The sequence below is a fragment of the Sesamum indicum genome, linkage group LG11 (assembly GCF_000512975.1).
Source record: "Sesamum indicum cultivar Zhongzhi No. 13 linkage group LG11, S_indicum_v1.0, whole genome shotgun sequence".
NCBI lineage: Eukaryota > Viridiplantae > Streptophyta > Magnoliopsida > Lamiales > Pedaliaceae > Sesamum > Sesamum indicum.
Window position 1 is genome coordinate 15,394,989 of NC_026155.1, and position 17,737 is coordinate 15,412,725.

General features: G+C 37.2%; 3 protein-coding genes across 3 annotated transcripts; 1 reads left to right on the top strand and 2 right to left on the bottom strand.

Moving 5' to 3' along the window:
* LOC105174692 (KH domain-containing protein At2g38610) lies at positions 1,100-6,821 on the bottom strand. The gene is made up of 7 exons (XM_011096876.2): positions 6,581-6,821; positions 6,360-6,451; positions 4,570-4,721; positions 2,694-2,810; positions 2,452-2,568; positions 2,121-2,264; positions 1,100-1,720 (listed from the first exon to the last, which is right to left on the bottom strand). The coding sequence occupies exons 1-7, from the start codon at positions 6,658-6,660 to the stop codon at positions 1,574-1,576; spliced, it is 849 nt and encodes a 282-aa protein (XP_011095178.1). The 5' UTR covers positions 6,661-6,821; the 3' UTR covers positions 1,100-1,573.
* On the top strand, positions 8,134-13,509 carry LOC105174693 (RING finger and transmembrane domain-containing protein 2). Its single transcript, XM_011096877.2, has 9 exons — positions 8,134-8,512; positions 8,629-9,332; positions 10,766-10,842; positions 10,968-11,136; positions 11,235-11,323; positions 11,496-11,660; positions 11,794-11,871; positions 12,157-12,260; positions 13,141-13,509. Exons 2-9 carry the CDS (start codon positions 8,660-8,662, stop codon positions 13,244-13,246), a joined length of 1,461 nt encoding a protein of 486 aa, XP_011095179.1. The 5' UTR covers positions 8,134-8,512; positions 8,629-8,659; the 3' UTR covers positions 13,247-13,509.
* On the bottom strand, positions 14,666-17,731 carry LOC105174694. The gene is made up of 6 exons (XM_011096878.2): positions 17,375-17,731; positions 16,814-16,963; positions 16,493-16,597; positions 15,970-16,137; positions 15,563-15,727; positions 14,666-15,447 (listed from the first exon to the last, which is right to left on the bottom strand). The coding sequence occupies exons 1-6, from the start codon at positions 17,567-17,569 to the stop codon at positions 15,076-15,078; spliced, it is 1,155 nt and encodes a 384-aa protein (XP_011095180.1). The 5' UTR covers positions 17,570-17,731; the 3' UTR covers positions 14,666-15,075.

Consider the following 17,737-nt stretch of genomic DNA (forward strand, 5'->3'; position numbering starts at 1 on the left):
ACCATAAAAGCAATTTTTATAAATTAGTATTAATAATTGTTGCATCATTTATGCCTATCATCACTACTTAATTAATTGTACAATTGCACAATTGATTTTGGGTCCATAAATTACTCAACGATTCATTCATCTCCTATATAAACCAAATCTGGGTCTCAGAACATATATATAATTGTTTTGCCTTGCCTTGCCTTGAGCTATGTCTGATATGTGCGTCTTGTCTTTTTCCATCAACTCAATAGAACCTCGCTTTTCCATGACACCAGTATAATATCAGGAAAACTTGCAACATTGTTGGAAACTTGGTTACCAATCTGCAACTTAGATCAATCAATATCATCTTTTTTTAACTTCAAATGACTGCCATCTTATAACAATCCAAATGGGACGTTGAATGTGACTTTTCACCAAGTTTTCTGCATTTGATTGAGTAATAAGTATATTGGCCATAGATAAACGATAACACTAGAACTAACATGACATGCAGTGCTTGTGTGATCAAAATACATCATCCCCTTCATTCTTACATCAACAATAACAATAACCACCATGGTATTTCCTAAGAACAGCTTCAATTTCTACTGCAACCGCATCAAGACATAGATAGTATCATCTATCAATATATCACACCAATTCTCTGTCTTTATCCATTTGATCCATTTATGCATAACAAGAGAATGAAACATGAGACCTCCATATTACATTTACGACTAATATTGTCTCCAACCATCATACAAGTAGTCCCAACATCGCTTGTAGGACACAGATCAGTCATTCGTTTCTAAACTCAGTCTATTAACAATTTCTTTCTTCCTTCCTTCCTTTTTTTTCTTTTTAAGAAACAAAACCAAAACTTGCATATTTATGGTAGAATAATCATAAAGCATAACCTCTGATTTAGCCCAAAACCTGTTATTGAATACTAGCACTTCACCCCATATTCGATCAATAATGTCTACATCAAACTAAACTATGCCAAACTACGATACCAATACAAGGTGGGTGGAGCATTAAACAGCCACTTGATAGTACAGACAAGCTCCAAAGTATGATGTACTCGGAGGAGGACAATACAGGCTGCAGCTATCTGCAGATCCAGTTTTTGCCTTTAAATCATTTTCATCGACCAACCATATGGCAAATACAAAACATTTCCACCATTGAAGAAATACAATGTACAAAATCTGACTTCTCAATGCTACTCTGTACCAATAATAGCACATACCACACTATAATTACTAACACAAGAATCAATCCAATGAACAAGTTTTCAACAACATACATCGCCAAAGCCTACTTTAACCCAACTATATAAGAACCACCATTTTCTTTCTTTTTTTGCTTTTTCTCTTTCTGGACCTCCCATCTGTTTCTGTATTTTGTTCAACAAATTAAGAAACAAACAGAACCCAACCCAAAAACGCCCACCGCAAAGCCCTTGTTTACCTATTTGTTATATTACCAACTAGGCAGGTATTGCGGATACGATGAGTTTTCAAAGGTATACCCATGTATGATGCTGTCAATTACAGAACAGTAGAAAATTCTTCAAACAGCTCATGAATTTAATATCTCAACGTCCTGTTTTTGCCCGTTTCATTCCACTGGTATTGAAAGGTGAGACACTGCCACTAGGTCCAGGGCTCTCTTCTCTAAAATTTGAGTTTAGCATGGCTAGCTCGCGTAATTGCTGCCGCTTTATAAAGTCCTGCGACTCGTCCTGTAGAATATCAAAATAGGAACATGAAAGTTCCACTTAGTAACTCTGAGCATTCACAAGGTGTTTCAATCTTCTAATTCGAGTATGGTTAAGGTTAATACTAGTGAATGGTTTAACAATCAATTTTGCAGGGATTCATGAGTTGCTCATCCAGAAAAAACAATGAGACTTTTTCAAGAATCGACAGAACTTTCCAACGTTTTCCAATTTACACTGAACTTTGATCTAATGAAAATGCAGCTGGTTAAACCCTAGCATGTTTAGTACGGCTAAGAATCTTGTCATTTCAGTCACTTTTAAAGTTGAAGTTGCCAAAAACAAAGAATGTAACAGATTTAAAAGTGAGTAAATACTTTATTTCTTCAAAAGAGGGAGTAAAGGATTGTTCTGATATGCATACCACTGGCTTCAGCAATTCTTCAATGATTTCCTGTGCTTGCCTCAGTCTGATATCAACAATGTTGGCTGGTAAATCAGCCTCAATTAGGATATGGAGTGGCTCACTAAGGTGCTCATAGCCTGGTCGTCCTCGTAGCTTCTCTTCCTGCAAATTGACACAAGAGAAGAATTAAAATTTGCTTAGATGACAAAAATGAATAATGTCAGTTGGCAGTAATCATAAGTTCCAGCATCTAACTTGTGCAGTTGCATACCAATGTCATAGTTGCTGTATGACGAGACACTAAAATTTACCATAGAAATCATTTACCAATAAAGAACGATAACATTACCTTATCAGGGTCCTTTATTGAACCTTTTCCTCTAATATAGACACGGCATCCTGTAGTGGCTTCCACTCGTTTCAATGAATTTCCTCTAGGGCCCAAAAGTCGTCCAACAAAATTGAACTATGAAGCCAGAAAGTTCGTATCAGGATGTAAGTTAAGGGGAAAAGTTAAGCCTGTATCTATGGAAAATGAGAATAAACTATCAAACAAAGGCAGCAGAAAGGAAGATTGATCAATAATCTTACATTAGGATAGTTGTCCACAGGAATTTCTAGGCGCAAAATCCTTTTAACGGTGTAAGAACTGGGACTTGCAGGTGCTCCTTGCCAGTCCATCGTCATTCCAGGAGGCCCACTCAATCTCTGCCGTGTAATCAAAAAGTTGAGTGAATATCCTTATTTTTGAAAGAAAACAGTAAAAGAAACACACAGAATCAGAAATATGGCCCGTGTAAGAATCCTGAATTGCACGATAGAGGACAAGTTGGACTCCACCAAGCAAGCGAAAGAAAATAAGGAACACCCAATTTGTTGCTTTCCCACAATAGGGCAAAGGGAATCCACTGAGGCCAACTACCACATCACTGAAACAAGGTTCAAGTACAATACAATTTATCATAGCTAATGAGAATGAACACAAAACAAGCAAATCTGTTATTGTTCAATACCAGAAGACAAGCCATTCAAACAATATCAAAAGGGCGTAGGTGTGGAGCGCGGCAGCAATGCCACAGCCCCCTCTTCCGCTTTATCTCCACAGAAAACAAACTACACTAATAGATCATTATGCTCACCCCTCTGATTTAGTCTCCAAGCAAAGTTAATGAACATAGGTTATGCTCACAGCAAAACAGGACCGAGATGTTTGCTACTCACCCAAAATCAGACTACACGAATGACTGAATTTTACTTTCATCGATAAATTTAAGAAGATGGTATAAAAAAATTAAAAAATCACATTGAAACATATGTAACTAAAACTATGTTTCAGTTTCTCTTATCAAGATTAAATTTGTTTTTGAGCAAATGCCTTCTATAGTTGATAATTGAGCCAAGCTTGCACAAACTTTAAGTAAGACAAGGTGAGTTGGTTTGAACATCTTCATATACTTTTAACATATGTCATCATCTTTGGGCATACTATGTTGAGCTCAAGTTGAACCTCAGAACTTATCAAGCAAGAAAAAAATGCTCAAACGTGTTTGTTAATAATAACTAACCAAGTTAAAACAAGCTATAAAGTGGTCCCGTACCTAAGTAGCTTGACATGCATTCAGCCTTAAGCCTATGCAAAGTACTGAAATTTTTACACAACCAGAATATAGTGAAGCTCAAGATAATCATAAAGAACATTATATGTGCAATTCTTGTCTCAATATTTTTATGACTTTTGCCTGGTGAAAACAAAAGGGGCACGTTTTAGTTTTTCCAATACTCATAGACGCACACTAGCTTTCTGTGAACAAGTCACAATATGGCATCCTAAGAATTAGGTTAAGGCACTGCAATTTTAAGTCCCTAGTCATTGCTTTCTATCCCATCCTTGGACTTATATTCTTCACAACTGAAACTTAAAGAAATTTTCCCATGATCAAGTTGCAACCTAAGATAAATGGAATAAAGCTGGTGGAACTTTAACTCCATCACAGGACATAATCCTGGCGCCTCCTTGTCTCAAATACAAAGCGACCAGCAAGGTTAAAGTGCCAAATAACGCATGCTACAAGTACTAGGCGTGGGCTAGACATTGTGCTAGGGTCCAGAACAAGTAAGAAGAAAAGAAAAGAACAGATTTTTTATTTTCCAAAGCGCTATAAATCAAATAATCTATGTTCAAAGTCAACTACCATGCTGATTTGGTCCTGTTTTGACACTGCAGCAGCAAGATTGGAGATTGCTAATATCCCTTACATAGGAACATTGATCTGCTGACACATACTCATACAAATATGCAAACATACTAACACTCTAAGCGGCCTACAGAAACATAAAAGGTAAACAGTTGTTATTGCAATTTGCAGTTTATTGAGGTAGAGTGCTACCTCATACTGTATATTTGCAAGGGAAAGATTATATAAACCATATTCTGGTAGATGATAATGAAGGGGCAAAAAAGGATAACCTCCTGCGGAAGTCCATTCCAGCCGGTTAATCCTGTCCCAGCAACATTTGATAAAAGATTTGACGAAGCCATCGGGCTGGGACTTCTATGCCTTAGTCTTTCAAGTTCACCAAAGCTTTGATTTGGCATCATCCCAGTGACCCGCAATATCTCTGGTAAGGTCAAACGAGAATGCAATTGTAAGACAGATGATATAGTTAGAAACAAAAGAAAATTGTCAAAAAAACTAAGGATATAAAGTATGATATAATACGTTTAAATCCTAACTAAGAGAATTCCGAAATGCAATGCTCACACAACATAAACGCATCAACAAAAGGACAATTGATGCAACCATTAGTGCATCAAACGAGAATATCTCTGGTAAGGTCAAACAAGAATGCAATTGTAAGACAGATGATATAGTTAGAAACAAAAGAAAATTGTCAAAATAACTAAGGATATAAAGTATGATATAATACGTTTAAATCCTAACTAAGAGAATTCCGAAATGCAATGCTCACACAACATAAACGCATCAACAAAAGGACAATTGATGCAACCATTAGTGCATGGAATTACTCCTTCCATCCAAATTTATAAAGCATATTATAGGTGAGAGATCAAAAGATGTGCAAATTATGCAACTTCACACTTCTACATGATGGAAATGAATTCTTGAATTAAAAAAAAAAAAGAGGAGATTGTCAGATGAGAATTGAAAAGGCGAACGAGTCGTGTAACTTTACATTTGCATGTCATAAGTCAACTCAAATATCGTGCTTGCACTAAGACACATTAAAAATTACTAATGAAATAGAGCACTATTCTAGACACCTTAAATAGCTTCACTATATTACCAATAGAGAAACCTATTTCCCTGAACCTGAGTCTTATAAACAATAAAAAGTGAAACAACATAGTCAAAGATCTTATCCTCTGTGATAACTTAACATCCCTTGGCTCCACAAGAACACCATATGGATGCTTATAGACCCGAACGCATCTCCAGAGCTCCAATAGAAAGGAGAAGGTCTATAAATCAGGTTTGACCACTCGCGATATGGTATGGGCAATGTCACACATTCTGAACACTTGTTCCAACCACTCACATTCACAAGAATCAGAGCTCTGACCATGTAAATAAACTAACATTCATTTTTTGCTAACCCAAAAAAGGTTTTCTTAGCGCTTAGTCAGAAATTTAACAGCATTGTTATATCATATTAAGTAAAACAGAAATTGACACATAAAAGCACAGGAGTTCAATTTAAACTTCTAAAAAAAGTACACTTATACGCAAATGACACACAACATCAAAAGGAACTCTGGGAAACACCACATGGACCCATCCAACTGAGATCTTTTCACAGATAAAAGGATGCCCTGCATAGGTAAAGAAACACGGGCCAGGTAAAAACATAGCAAGCATACTAGTTAATCATGGTCTCCATAGCACAGGTTTCTGCTCAATTTCTGATGGTTTTATGTTTAAATTCCACAGGGGGAGCTCGTGATTCAATCATTGAGAAACAATCTGGGTATAATCCTAAAAGTGTGAACTGGCGAGAACCCGGTGAATCAGTACATGTGTGGTTGCGGCAGATATTTCAGAGCTTGCTAGAAGTGGCAAATGGCATGTTAGTGAGGTAAGAGGCAGTAGGACTCTTTTACAGATCCAAACAGTACATGGAAAAGCAAATAATCACATTCTTGTCTCTTAAAATGCAGTTAAGAAGTGAGAAATTACAGAAAACTTAGATCCAATTGATAGAGTAAGTATGAGAAAGGGAGAGGGCATAGAATAGAACCTTGATTCAAGAGTCTGCTACAGATGGGAAGAACTTGCATGAAAGGGCCAAGTTTTTGATGCTCCGCCAACAGCTCAGACAAGTACTGATTACTAAGATTTGTATAAAAATGAAACAGCAAGAAAAGAGAAACGGAAGATGGATCAAAAATTCCTGTAGTAAGCAGATGAAAGCAAAAGAAAAACAAGAATAATAGGAATAACAGAATGAATCGGGCGAACCTGTCTACATCGGGGGTGCTTCTAATCTGTGGAGAGGCAGCCCTCGCAGGCGAGAAGTTGGGGTTGTAAAGACCCGACATGCCTTATCAACCAAATCTTTTCAGGCTTAGTAACAGTACCACAACTCACAGCTGACACACAAAAAAAAAGGAAGAGAGAAGAGGGGGTGGGGGGCTGGAGAGAGAGAGAGAGACACAAACCTCTACAAAGGGTTTGTGCAAATAAAAGGAAAGAAAGTGTAGAAAGGTCTGAAATTTAGCAGAAAGGAAAAACACAAATGAAAACATCTAATTTATCTATATTTTTAAATTTTAATTAGTATTTTCTTTTTCTTTTAATTTTGTGGAAAAAGAAAACATCATATGCTCCTCAGACTGCGCTGTAAACTGCTGTCAGATGTAATATGAATTGTTGAAAGAAAAAGACAAAAAGTATGTGGAATCATGTTTCGGGTCTGCAATTCAATACATACAGTACCTGCTGTCTTTCTTAGGGGTAGAGGTAGAGGTAGTCAGGTAGAGGTTAACCACCAAAATATGTATTTATATTTTTATATATTATATTATTAAAACAACAACAAGGGGTGGGTAGATCTTCTTTTCTTTCCCTCGGTATAAAATCATATACTCGAATACTCCTATACTATATATTATATAAAGCAAAAAATGTGGTAGTAAATAAGTGAATACTTGTGTCGTGGTTATGACTACTAACGTACATGTATTTTACTCTAATAGGATCATATTATTTGTGGGACATGTTAGTAGCATGTTACGCATCAGTAATTGATCTTAGTAAAATATTGGACAATCCTCCTATGCCATCATTTATATTTATATTGATTATGAATTTAACCATATTTGTTTTTATTTTCGTTTTCTCCATAATTATTCAACAACTCCATTTAAGCGGTTCATTCATTATAAATAGCAAGTTAGTAAATTAAAGAGGCTTTCTACTATTTGAGCAAGGTTTACCATAATTAAGTGAGAAAATTATCTACCTACGTTATCGTATATTTTATATTTAAATGTACATGAAACTTAGTACATCACTATGTAATTCGAGAGAATGGTTTTCAAAAATTATCATGTACACTAATAACCCCATATGCATAACAACCAACTATTCAGTGGACACCCAGAGAAAAAAAATGTGCATTTTTTGGAAAAATAGGTGAAAATTGTAATAGTATAAGAATGAATGAGTGTTGCCACTACTTTTGTGCTTCCAAATATGTAGATTAATCAATGATGCAAATACGCCTACCACCATTGATAGATTATGGATGTGATATACATTTGGAGAGAGAAGTTGTTAATTCATGCTATATTTTTAAATTCCAATATAAGCATTAATGTCACAATTTTAGTCTAATAATACACAGCCTTTGGTAATGGCAGCAATAAAATAAATAGTAAAGAGCAACAAGCCTTTAGTTTTTCATGAATGAATTGCCAGTTGATTAATATTTTTTCTGTTTTCCTTTAAATAAAAAAAATAACAAAGTTGAGAGTGTCAAAAGTATAAATTGTTTTCTTTCATCTGTTTTTGAATAATATATTTATATTGAATTGAGTAAGGCGCAGATGTGATTGTGGGCATAAGCTTTTACATCTTCTCTCCCTTCTCGCGCTCTCGCAAAGAGAAACCAACGGCAAAGGAGGGGGAGAGAGAGAGAGAGAGAGCAAACGCATATTCAACCACACACATCCGCAGCCTCACCGTCCCCCGCCCTCGGACCCAACAATTACGCCGCCCCCTGCCTCCGTGCCTTCAATATTTGTCAGGCTATTCTAATATGCCCTTTCTCCCTTTGACTTTCGTCCCCCCTCCTTCCCCTTTTTCTGCTTAGGGTTCTTTCTCCAAAAATGATTCCCCCGTCTTCCTTTTGAATCCCAAGCCATCATCCACGGATTTTCCATCTCGAAGGTACTTCTTTTTCATCTTTTCTTTTCCATTTCTTTTTTCTGTGGCTATAGTTTGTTCAGAAACTTTAATCTTTATCCTTGGTATTTCTGACTCATCAGCTTTCCCATTCTTGATAGGCTTAGGTTTAGGTTCAGGGCATCCTCTCGAATGGAAGCGTCCGGTGGAAATTCGGACGCTTACAGAAGTTCTTCTTCGAATACTTCTACTCATTCCCGAAGACACGGATTGCATATTTCTGCTTCTAACATTCTTCGATCGCCTTTGTCCACTTTATTAGAATACACCGGAATTCTCAGAACCAGGTCCAATCATTCAGAATCCGACGCTTTATTGAACAATGGATCCCAAATCAGCTATCGAGATCACCACCTTCAGCCGCATCTCAATGACTCTCCACCTCCAGCCCCTGCAAATAGGGGTGGCACTGCAGGAGAGGTCTCAATCAGGATAATTGGTGCCGGCGAACATGAGCATGACAGGGTTGCCACTGTGTTGCACTCAGTACCAGTAGTTGGGCAGCTTAGTGCACAGTCTGAGTCCTTTCCGCAGCCAATTTCGAGGTCAGGGTCTGCAGTTTCTGTATTGTCCTCGTTAGAGAGCCAGGTTGAATTGAGGAGTGATCGAGAGGCAGGAGATGGAGGTGCACACACAACAGATTCAGGTGGTGATACAGACGCTGCCGAGGGAGCTGCTGCCAATAATAGGGATTCATCCTCTTCGTATCAGCGATATGACATACAGCAGGCTGCTCGGTGGATCGAGCAGGTCCTTCCTTTCTCATTGCTTCTGTTGGTTGTATTTATACGCCAACACTTGCAAGGTATTCCCCATGCTCCATCTTATTTTCAGTAGTTTTAGATTCTCGATTTCCTCTGTGTCAAGTGACCAGTGTTTTAAATGGTAAATTTCCATTTGAACTGATGGTATTGATTTTGACCATCATTTTGATGCTGTTAGAGACCTTCACTTGCCCAATTGCTTGTGGAGTATCACAAAACTTTCAAGCCATCTTGGATATTGTCTTTCTTCTTTCTTGTTAGACTAGAACCTAAAAGTATATTACTTGTTGCTAGTCTGTTATAGGACGAGGTTGTTTGGGTACTTTTTTCTAGGAGAGAACAAATATTTCTCTTTCAAGATTTGAAAAAAAAAGTTTTCATCATCCCAGTAATTTTCAAGGGAAAGGTATTCTGACCATTTTCATATAGTTGAAGTTTTACCCCTGGATTCCCCTATGACAAAGAGAATCCTTTTTGACAATTCTTGTTAGTGGGGCTCCTATTAAGGTTATTAATCTGATTTATCTGCAGTTATATTCTTGTGTGTTCATATTCATCAGTTAAAGCAAAATTAACCCACTCTGATGTTTTCTGGAATCTCGAGAAATATAAAAGCACCCTGAGCAGACAATTCATTTTTCACGTCAGAAATCATAAAGCATTGGCTCTCTTTGCGATCTTTTGCATTACATTCATTGGTTGAAGAGCAACTGAGTTGAGAATCCTGTTGAATTGCCTGGCATTGGTTTTAAATGACATTAAGATCCTAAGAAAATGAAAGCATATGAATTTTATCATATGTATTAGGAATTGCAACGAGCTGTATATGTCTTGTCTAGAACTCAAATGTGCGGAGAAGGAAAGAGATCTGTGTGCATGGTAAGAGGAATAGTCATTGTTTGTAACAATATATAACTTCCGTGATAGTCAAGAGAATTATTTATTTTTCTTTCCGCCATTTGTTTCCTTCCATTCTAACCATATTTGAGCTAGAGCCTTTCCAGAGTTGCATATTTGGGGATCTTGAGAATATATTGGAATGTTCCCCTTTATGTTATGAGTCTGTGGCTTCAATGGCAGGATCAAGGAGAAAATGATGTGCTAGAAGTATTGCACCTCTTTATTCTGAATCTTGGAATTGAGTTCCCGTAATTTTTATTGATGTAATTCCTAGTCTTATGTTTTCGATTTGCATGCTTGTCCTTGGCCACCAGTACTCATGCACGCTTGAGCATTTTGCCACTCAATCTAACAAGCACCACAGAGCTGATGAAGGACCTACCCTTTTACTATTAATTACCTTCTTTTACCTAATTAGAGTGGGATTAGATCCCTTTTTCCTTCCTCTCTTTTCTTTTTTTTTGGGGGGGGGGGGGGGGGGGGGGGCATTAGAGTTAAGGTGCTTCGCTGGAAATTGCTTTTATCATTTAATTATGTTGTGGAAAACAGTCTACGACTTCTTGCTACATTGCAGGTTTCTGTGTTACCATTTGGATTGCTGCTTTCATGTTTAAGTCGAATGATGTTGTACGGAAGCAGACAGCACTCAAGGTACCTTATATACAATCTCATCCTCTCTTAGCTAATTCTTTGATCTGGATTTTTTAAGTAATGAAAACCTCCTTTTGGTTTCATGTAAAGTCACTTTCTGCAAGGAACTGACTTTCTCTCTTCAGGGCGAGAGGAGAATATTTGTCCTCATCGGCATTGTTATTCTTTTCACACTTCATGTTGTTGGGATATACTGGTGGTATCGCAATGATGATCTGTTATATCCATTGCTGATGCTGCCACCGAGAACCATACCGCCTTTCTGGCATGCGATATTCATTATCATGGTGAATGGTGAGTTTTTTTCTTTTTGTTTGGTCATCATGATCTTCTGGAAAAGTGATTTTTTAGTCAGTTAGATCTAACTTTCTGAGCATGGTTCCTTTGCTCAGACACACTGGTTCGTCAGGCTGCAATGGTCTTCAAGTGTGTGCTATTGATGTATTATAAAAACAGCAGAGGTCGAAATTATCGTCGGCAGGTATTTATCTGTGCTCGCTTATTGGGGTTTGATGTGCATATCTGTTATTCTGTAGTTCCTTTGGGTAGCAGACTAGCAGTTACCTTCTAATGAAGAGATATTTCTTTTTTTTTTCCTCGGTAAACGAGATATTTCTTTTTTTTTTTTTTGGTAAACGAGATTTCTCTTACAGGGTCAATTGCTGACTTTAGTTGAGTATCTACTGCTGCTTTATCGTGCACTGCTCCCTGCCCCTGTTTGGTACCGTTTCTTTTTGAACAAAGAATATGGGAGCCTTTTCTCGTCGCTAATGACTGGACTGTACTTAACATTCAAGCTTACATCCGTTGTTGAGAAGGTAGCAACTTTAGTTTAAGCAGTCATCTTAGTTCATGATCTCACATTCTAAGCTTTTCCATTAGTTAAATATGTTTTATGAGTTTTATATTTTAAATTTTGCAATCTAAGAGTTCTATGTTTTTATTTTTCAGGTCCAATCATTCATTACTGCTTTGAGAGCATTGTCGAGGAAAGACATCCATTATGGAGCTTATGCTACATCCGAACAGGTAACCATTTTTCTTTTCTGCGGGCCTTTGACAGTGATAAATATGCATGATTCTTTTGCTTTCAGTGGCCGGCGTCTTCTGGTTATTGCATGTTATAAAATTATCCTTTTCTGATGAAATGCATAAATGTTTCAGTTTTCTATGATAAAATGATGAGCTTTGAGTTTCTTGCTATGTGTGATTCTCATTGGATGCCGTGCTCATTTGATTATTCATAATTTTATATCTGAATATTTATATAACGTCCGAGGGTTTGTTATTTGAATCGGATTCGACTCAATGCAGGTTGTTGCGGCAGGAGATTTGTGTGCCATTTGCCAGGAAAAGATGCACGCTCCAGTCCTTCTACGTTGCAAACACATATTTTGTGAGGACTGTGTATCCGAGTGGTTGGTTTTATCTTCCTGACTGAATTTTTGGTTCTAAATATGTCTAGCAATTTTTACTCCTGTTGCTGCTTCATCTATATCAGCTAAGCAATGAAGATGAATGGATATGTTTTTCTCTTTCCTGCCCCATTTTTGACAATTTGAGATGCTTATAAATTTATGTTATTTAAAAAAATTGAGTTGAATTAAATTTATGGTTATTAATGTAGACAGAATCGCATGATTCAGGTGAAAATATTACACTATGCTGCCAAAAGTATGTGAAAATATTGTACTTTGCTATATTAGTTGCAATTGATGTCCTCAAGAGAAGTTCAGCATAACTTCGAGTTTTCAAGTTTGACTTGTATGGGAACTCAGTTTTCAAGTTCCGGTGTTCTGAAAAATAAAAAATCAAGCAGTGTACTGCATAACCTGATTGATTCTGGTGTATTGCATGAGGCGGAAGATGTATCAGCGCATGGTTATTAATATAGAAATGTACACAATCGGGGGAAAAACACAATTATTTCAGTAGGTTTTTTTAAATCTTCACAAAATGTAGTGCATTGTTTAGATGCATCAGAATTTCAGTTGGTATTGTTTGGTATTGCTATGGGAAATAAGGAACCTGACCTTGGAACCGGCTATGCTGGAAAATAATCACTCAATATATTAGAATCTTAAAAGATTATTATTGACAGTTAATATATTTCCCTTGCCATTGTTTGAGTGCAGCTGGTTTTTGTCTTTCCCAACGTGTAAATGCTAGGGGAGCAAGAGGAGACTGATTTTTATTTTGTTATGAAATTAGAATTCCTACTGTGTTTGTGGTACGTTTTAGTCGTACTTGTTTATTATGCATTTCCATGTTGAGCAGTTGGCTACTCTCTGTTCCCAGGTTTGAGAGAGAACGAACTTGCCCCTTGTGCCGGGCTTTGGTGAAACCTGCTGATCTTAGATCATTTGGTGATGGATCAACCAGCCTATTTTTTCAGTTATTTTAAATCCAGGAAGTTTTCTGCTTTGAAGCCTTAATCCTCCAGTCAGAGCAGCTCTTTCCTGATCATTTCATCTGCATAGAAAATTTAACTGTAATTATATTGTTTATTGCCACTGACATCTAGTCTGCAGTGGCTGATAGAAATGTTGTAATCAGAAAATGTATGTGAAGGTTTCCACATGCAGGAGTTACCTTCATGTTCAATGGTATATGCAACAAAGTTTTTTCTTAATGAATGTACTGCCTCAGTGGGGTAGGGTTGTTTAAGCTATGGGTTGCGCTGGTGGATGGATTCATAGGATGATCATATGTATTCATAGGTCTTTGGTACCTGCTACATTGTCCAAATAATATTGGATGATCGTTGGAAAGTATCACTTGATCAACCACTCAGGTGGAAATTGTTGGAAGCCAACGGCACTCGAAATATGCATTACTTTACAGGCACTCTCCTGTTCAACAAACTAGGAAAGAAGAAAGCAAAGCGCCTGGGACCTTGTATGTGTTTCCACATGCGTGCATGCTTTTTAGTTGACTCAGCTGAATCACAAGACCAAAGTCCAGTGCAACATCTTGGATCTTTGCTAAGTTAATTGACTCTAGGATAACTGATTCTGTGCGGAAGGCTCTGCATGATTTTACAATGAAACAATCATTTTGCGTAGTTGTTGATTGTAGAGCAACTCAATGGTGGAGTTCGCATGGTTTTATCATTTCTAGAGCCACCATACTAATAATGAAAGTCTGGTTCTCCTGTTTAATGAGTTGGACTCTTTAATTTTAACGTCTGAGAGTCAAAGAAACCTTCATTGTTTTGTTAATATTTTATTTTTACAATTAACATAATTGATATTTTTTCCAAGCAAAACTATCTATTTATACTATGTTAAATTCTAACAATATGATGATTTTTTTAATTGTTATTACAATACAAGGAGTTCATTATGCTTGATACCTTGATATTTTGTTTATAGTAAATTGTAATGGGATCTTTTGATATTTGATAGAATTATGAATATTGTTTTATTATTTGAAAAATTATTAATATTGTCTTGATTTTATTGTTCGTCCAACAACTAGCACATTATGTTAGTTTTAATTCATTTTTCCTAGTGAATTGATCTAACTGCTCGGACAACAGTTGGCTTATTTTTTAAAATTTTCTAAATTCTTTTTTTTGACTAACAGGGCAAGAAGGAAAAAATCATCCCATCAACTTTTTTGATAAATTTTACTTTTTCTTTTAAAGAAAAGGGCAGGCAAAGTAGATATCTTTTTACTTTCGTCAAAACATTATATAATTTTAGCGAACACTAGAATTACTGTTAATTTTTTAAATAATAAATAAATATTTATAATTGTATCAAATATTAGGAGAAATTGTTGTAATTTCTCCATTTATTTATTGGAACACTTGGAGGGCTTATTCTTATTTTAGAATAGAATTCAACGTAGAAAAGATATTTGAAAGAAGACTGGTTCTAACACCCTCTTGGCCTGCAACCCGACATTTCGACAAAGAAAAGGCTGCTTCTATTGGTGACAAAAGCAAGCAAACATCAATGCTCGTTTACAAGTATAGAGCAAAGCTGAATAAGTTTACGCACAAAAACACCAGTCTCAACTGTCTGCTACTTCTTCCAAATGAAATGGAAACAGATGACCCTGGATGCACCAATCTTTTCATCAAATGATAAGAATCATGATTCTTAACTAGGCAAAAAGCAAGCCGAACCACCCCTCAGAGAACCCAAAAAAACCAAAAAAAAAAAAGTTAACTAATGATGATAAAAATAAATAATAAATAAAACCATGAATGAAAAAGATGGGGCATCAGCGTCTGCATGATTCTGGATTCGTGGTGGAATCAGTCTTGGGAATGTCTTCTGCGTCTCGGGGAGGGAGTAGCATTTCCTTGGCGACTGAAGAGCTTCTTGACAAACGAATATTGGGTGCTGAGGATGGCGATGGTGATGGTGGAGACATCGGGGAGGGCGGTGAGACGGACAACGTCCTGGATACTGCAGGTACAGGATACACTTCTGTAACCTCTTCAATCCCCTCATCCAAGTACACTACGTCTTGCATTGTCAGTTGGTGATATTCCACAATCTCTCTCAAGAACCGATTCTCCCTCGCATATACTGAATTTTCATGAGCCAACCGAGCCTTCTCCGCCAAAAGTGTCTCCAGTTGAAGCCGTATCTGCAGCTCATTCATTTGACATCATCATCATCAGGTATACAGTATGTCTTATCAACTCCCATATTAAGAGTTGTGTTAAAATTCTTCAAAACAAAAGGGAACATAAGAAAAATACCATGTCATCATCTGCAGGATTCACTCCCTTTTCACGAGCCTCTCTAAGGATTTTGTTCTCGTCTTCTAGCTGAGAGCACCGCTGTTTTGCAAAGGCAAGGTCTGCTTTAACTGTTTTAAGCTCTCGAAGTAGTAGTTTTGCTTTGGCAGCTGTCGCCATTGCCACCTGTGATGGCAACGGAGTAGAACACACCAACAAAAATCACACACAAGACCATCTAGAGATCAAGAAACTATAACACGTAACTGATGACATGTCTCTTGTTCAAAAACTAATACCAAGTGCATAGCATTTACTAATCACAAAAACTATTTTAAAATGATCAAATAACTTCAACTAGATCTGTTAGTTAAGAGATTGAATATCTTTCTAACACATGTACATAATTTACACAGTGGCCACCTTACGTCGCGAGATGCCTTGAGCTGATCCTCGCGGCTGGTTTGATACTGTGATTGCGTCCATGGACCATTTACACCAGATTCCTCAGGATACATTCCTTTTCTCCTTATCTGTAGCCTACGTGTTTCTTGTATAAAATCTGCAGTCTTATTCTCAACAATTGTGCGTCCTTCCTGGAAATTTATGACAAAATGATGTAGATACACTACATAACGCATTCCAGACGTTAAGGAGGCTATGATATGAATTATGAAAATTATCCATGCAGAGGTCATACTCGGTGAGCCTTTCTAGTAGATGTCATTCATCTCTAAGTTTGGTAATGGCAGAGGCCACATAGAGAAGCAGAATTTGATGTCAGTAAACATGGGGATGCATGGAAAAGATATATGCTCGTGGAAGCATTGATTTTTATGAGAAGTTATATCATTTCTGGTTTTCCAAAAAACCTACTAAGCGATATTATATATGGCCTCCAAGAGCAACAGAGAAAGCTAATCTTGACAGGCACGATCTGGTGCAATTTACCTCCAAAGCATTTCCAATGGTATCACCAATGCGGTTCATGGAGGATGTGAGCGCATCTAGGCCCTTACGCAGGGTAGGATTGTCCATTGCTTTAGAGAATTCAGCCTGGGTTGGAGAGGAAAAAGTACAGAAAGACATTGGAAGCAAGATAACGAGATTCAGCCAACCAGAATTCCATGAGGATTGTATGGAAGTATATGTCTTGACAAAACAAATAAAATATTTGGTTCCTTACATGCAATTGGTTTAACAAAAATATTCCATACTTGAAAAAAAAACATTCTAGTCCTAAGTGGAAAGAGGAGCAAGTAGTAGTTTGACCTGTTCAATCCTTGAGGAACTGAACATATCTGGCGTTGGTTGGGTGATATATTCAGACTGCTGGGGCTGATAATCCTCCTCGAGAATCGCTTTAGCTTTTCTAGCAAGAACTCCCCAAAAGCTGCCTTCTTCATTTGAGCTTCCATCATCCTATAATATTTTTGCATCATACCACATGAGTAGCATTGACAAAAAGAGAAATATATGTAGGCATATTTCAAGTTGTGAGACTATTATAGCATTCCAAGTATTTTCAATTGCCATGTTAAGTTGATAGGTAGATAATAGCGGAAGAGACGACATCATGTTTAAGAGATTGCCAAGAACAACATCGCACAACCAACTCAAAATTGCATGCAAATAAAAGAAAAGGATTCCATATTTAAGATATAGTGGGATTAGGTAGCTGGAAGAAGAAAAAAGACGAGATATATATTAAAAACATGCAGATAAAAATTAGAAGCAAAAAGATTGGGAATAATAGATGCGTTGAGTGGAAAGTGGATCGGGGGGAGTAGTATTAAAAGCGAAAAAGAAAAAGCAGAGAGGAGGTAGGAATACCATGGAGTATTCTCGGAAAGCGGGGTAAGCATAGGCGGAGGAAAGCGAGGAATCACGATGGGCGGCAGAGGCCCTTATGGCCTGAGCAGCGAGAGATGAGGAAGCGGAGGTGTCTGCATCTTCGGGAGGCTGGTAAATTTCTTCCTTGAAAGTGGCTGATCTTCCCAACACATGATGCCTCCTCCTGTAAGCCATGAAAATGATCCTTTTTTCCTTTGCTTTGCCTTTTTCTGGGTGTTGTATTTCTTTTTTTAAAAGGGAACTAATACTCTGTGTCAGCAAATTAAAAAGGAGAAGCAGATACAGATTTGGGGACGTCACCGGACCGGACCATCACTCTGAGTGATTTGATCACAAACATTT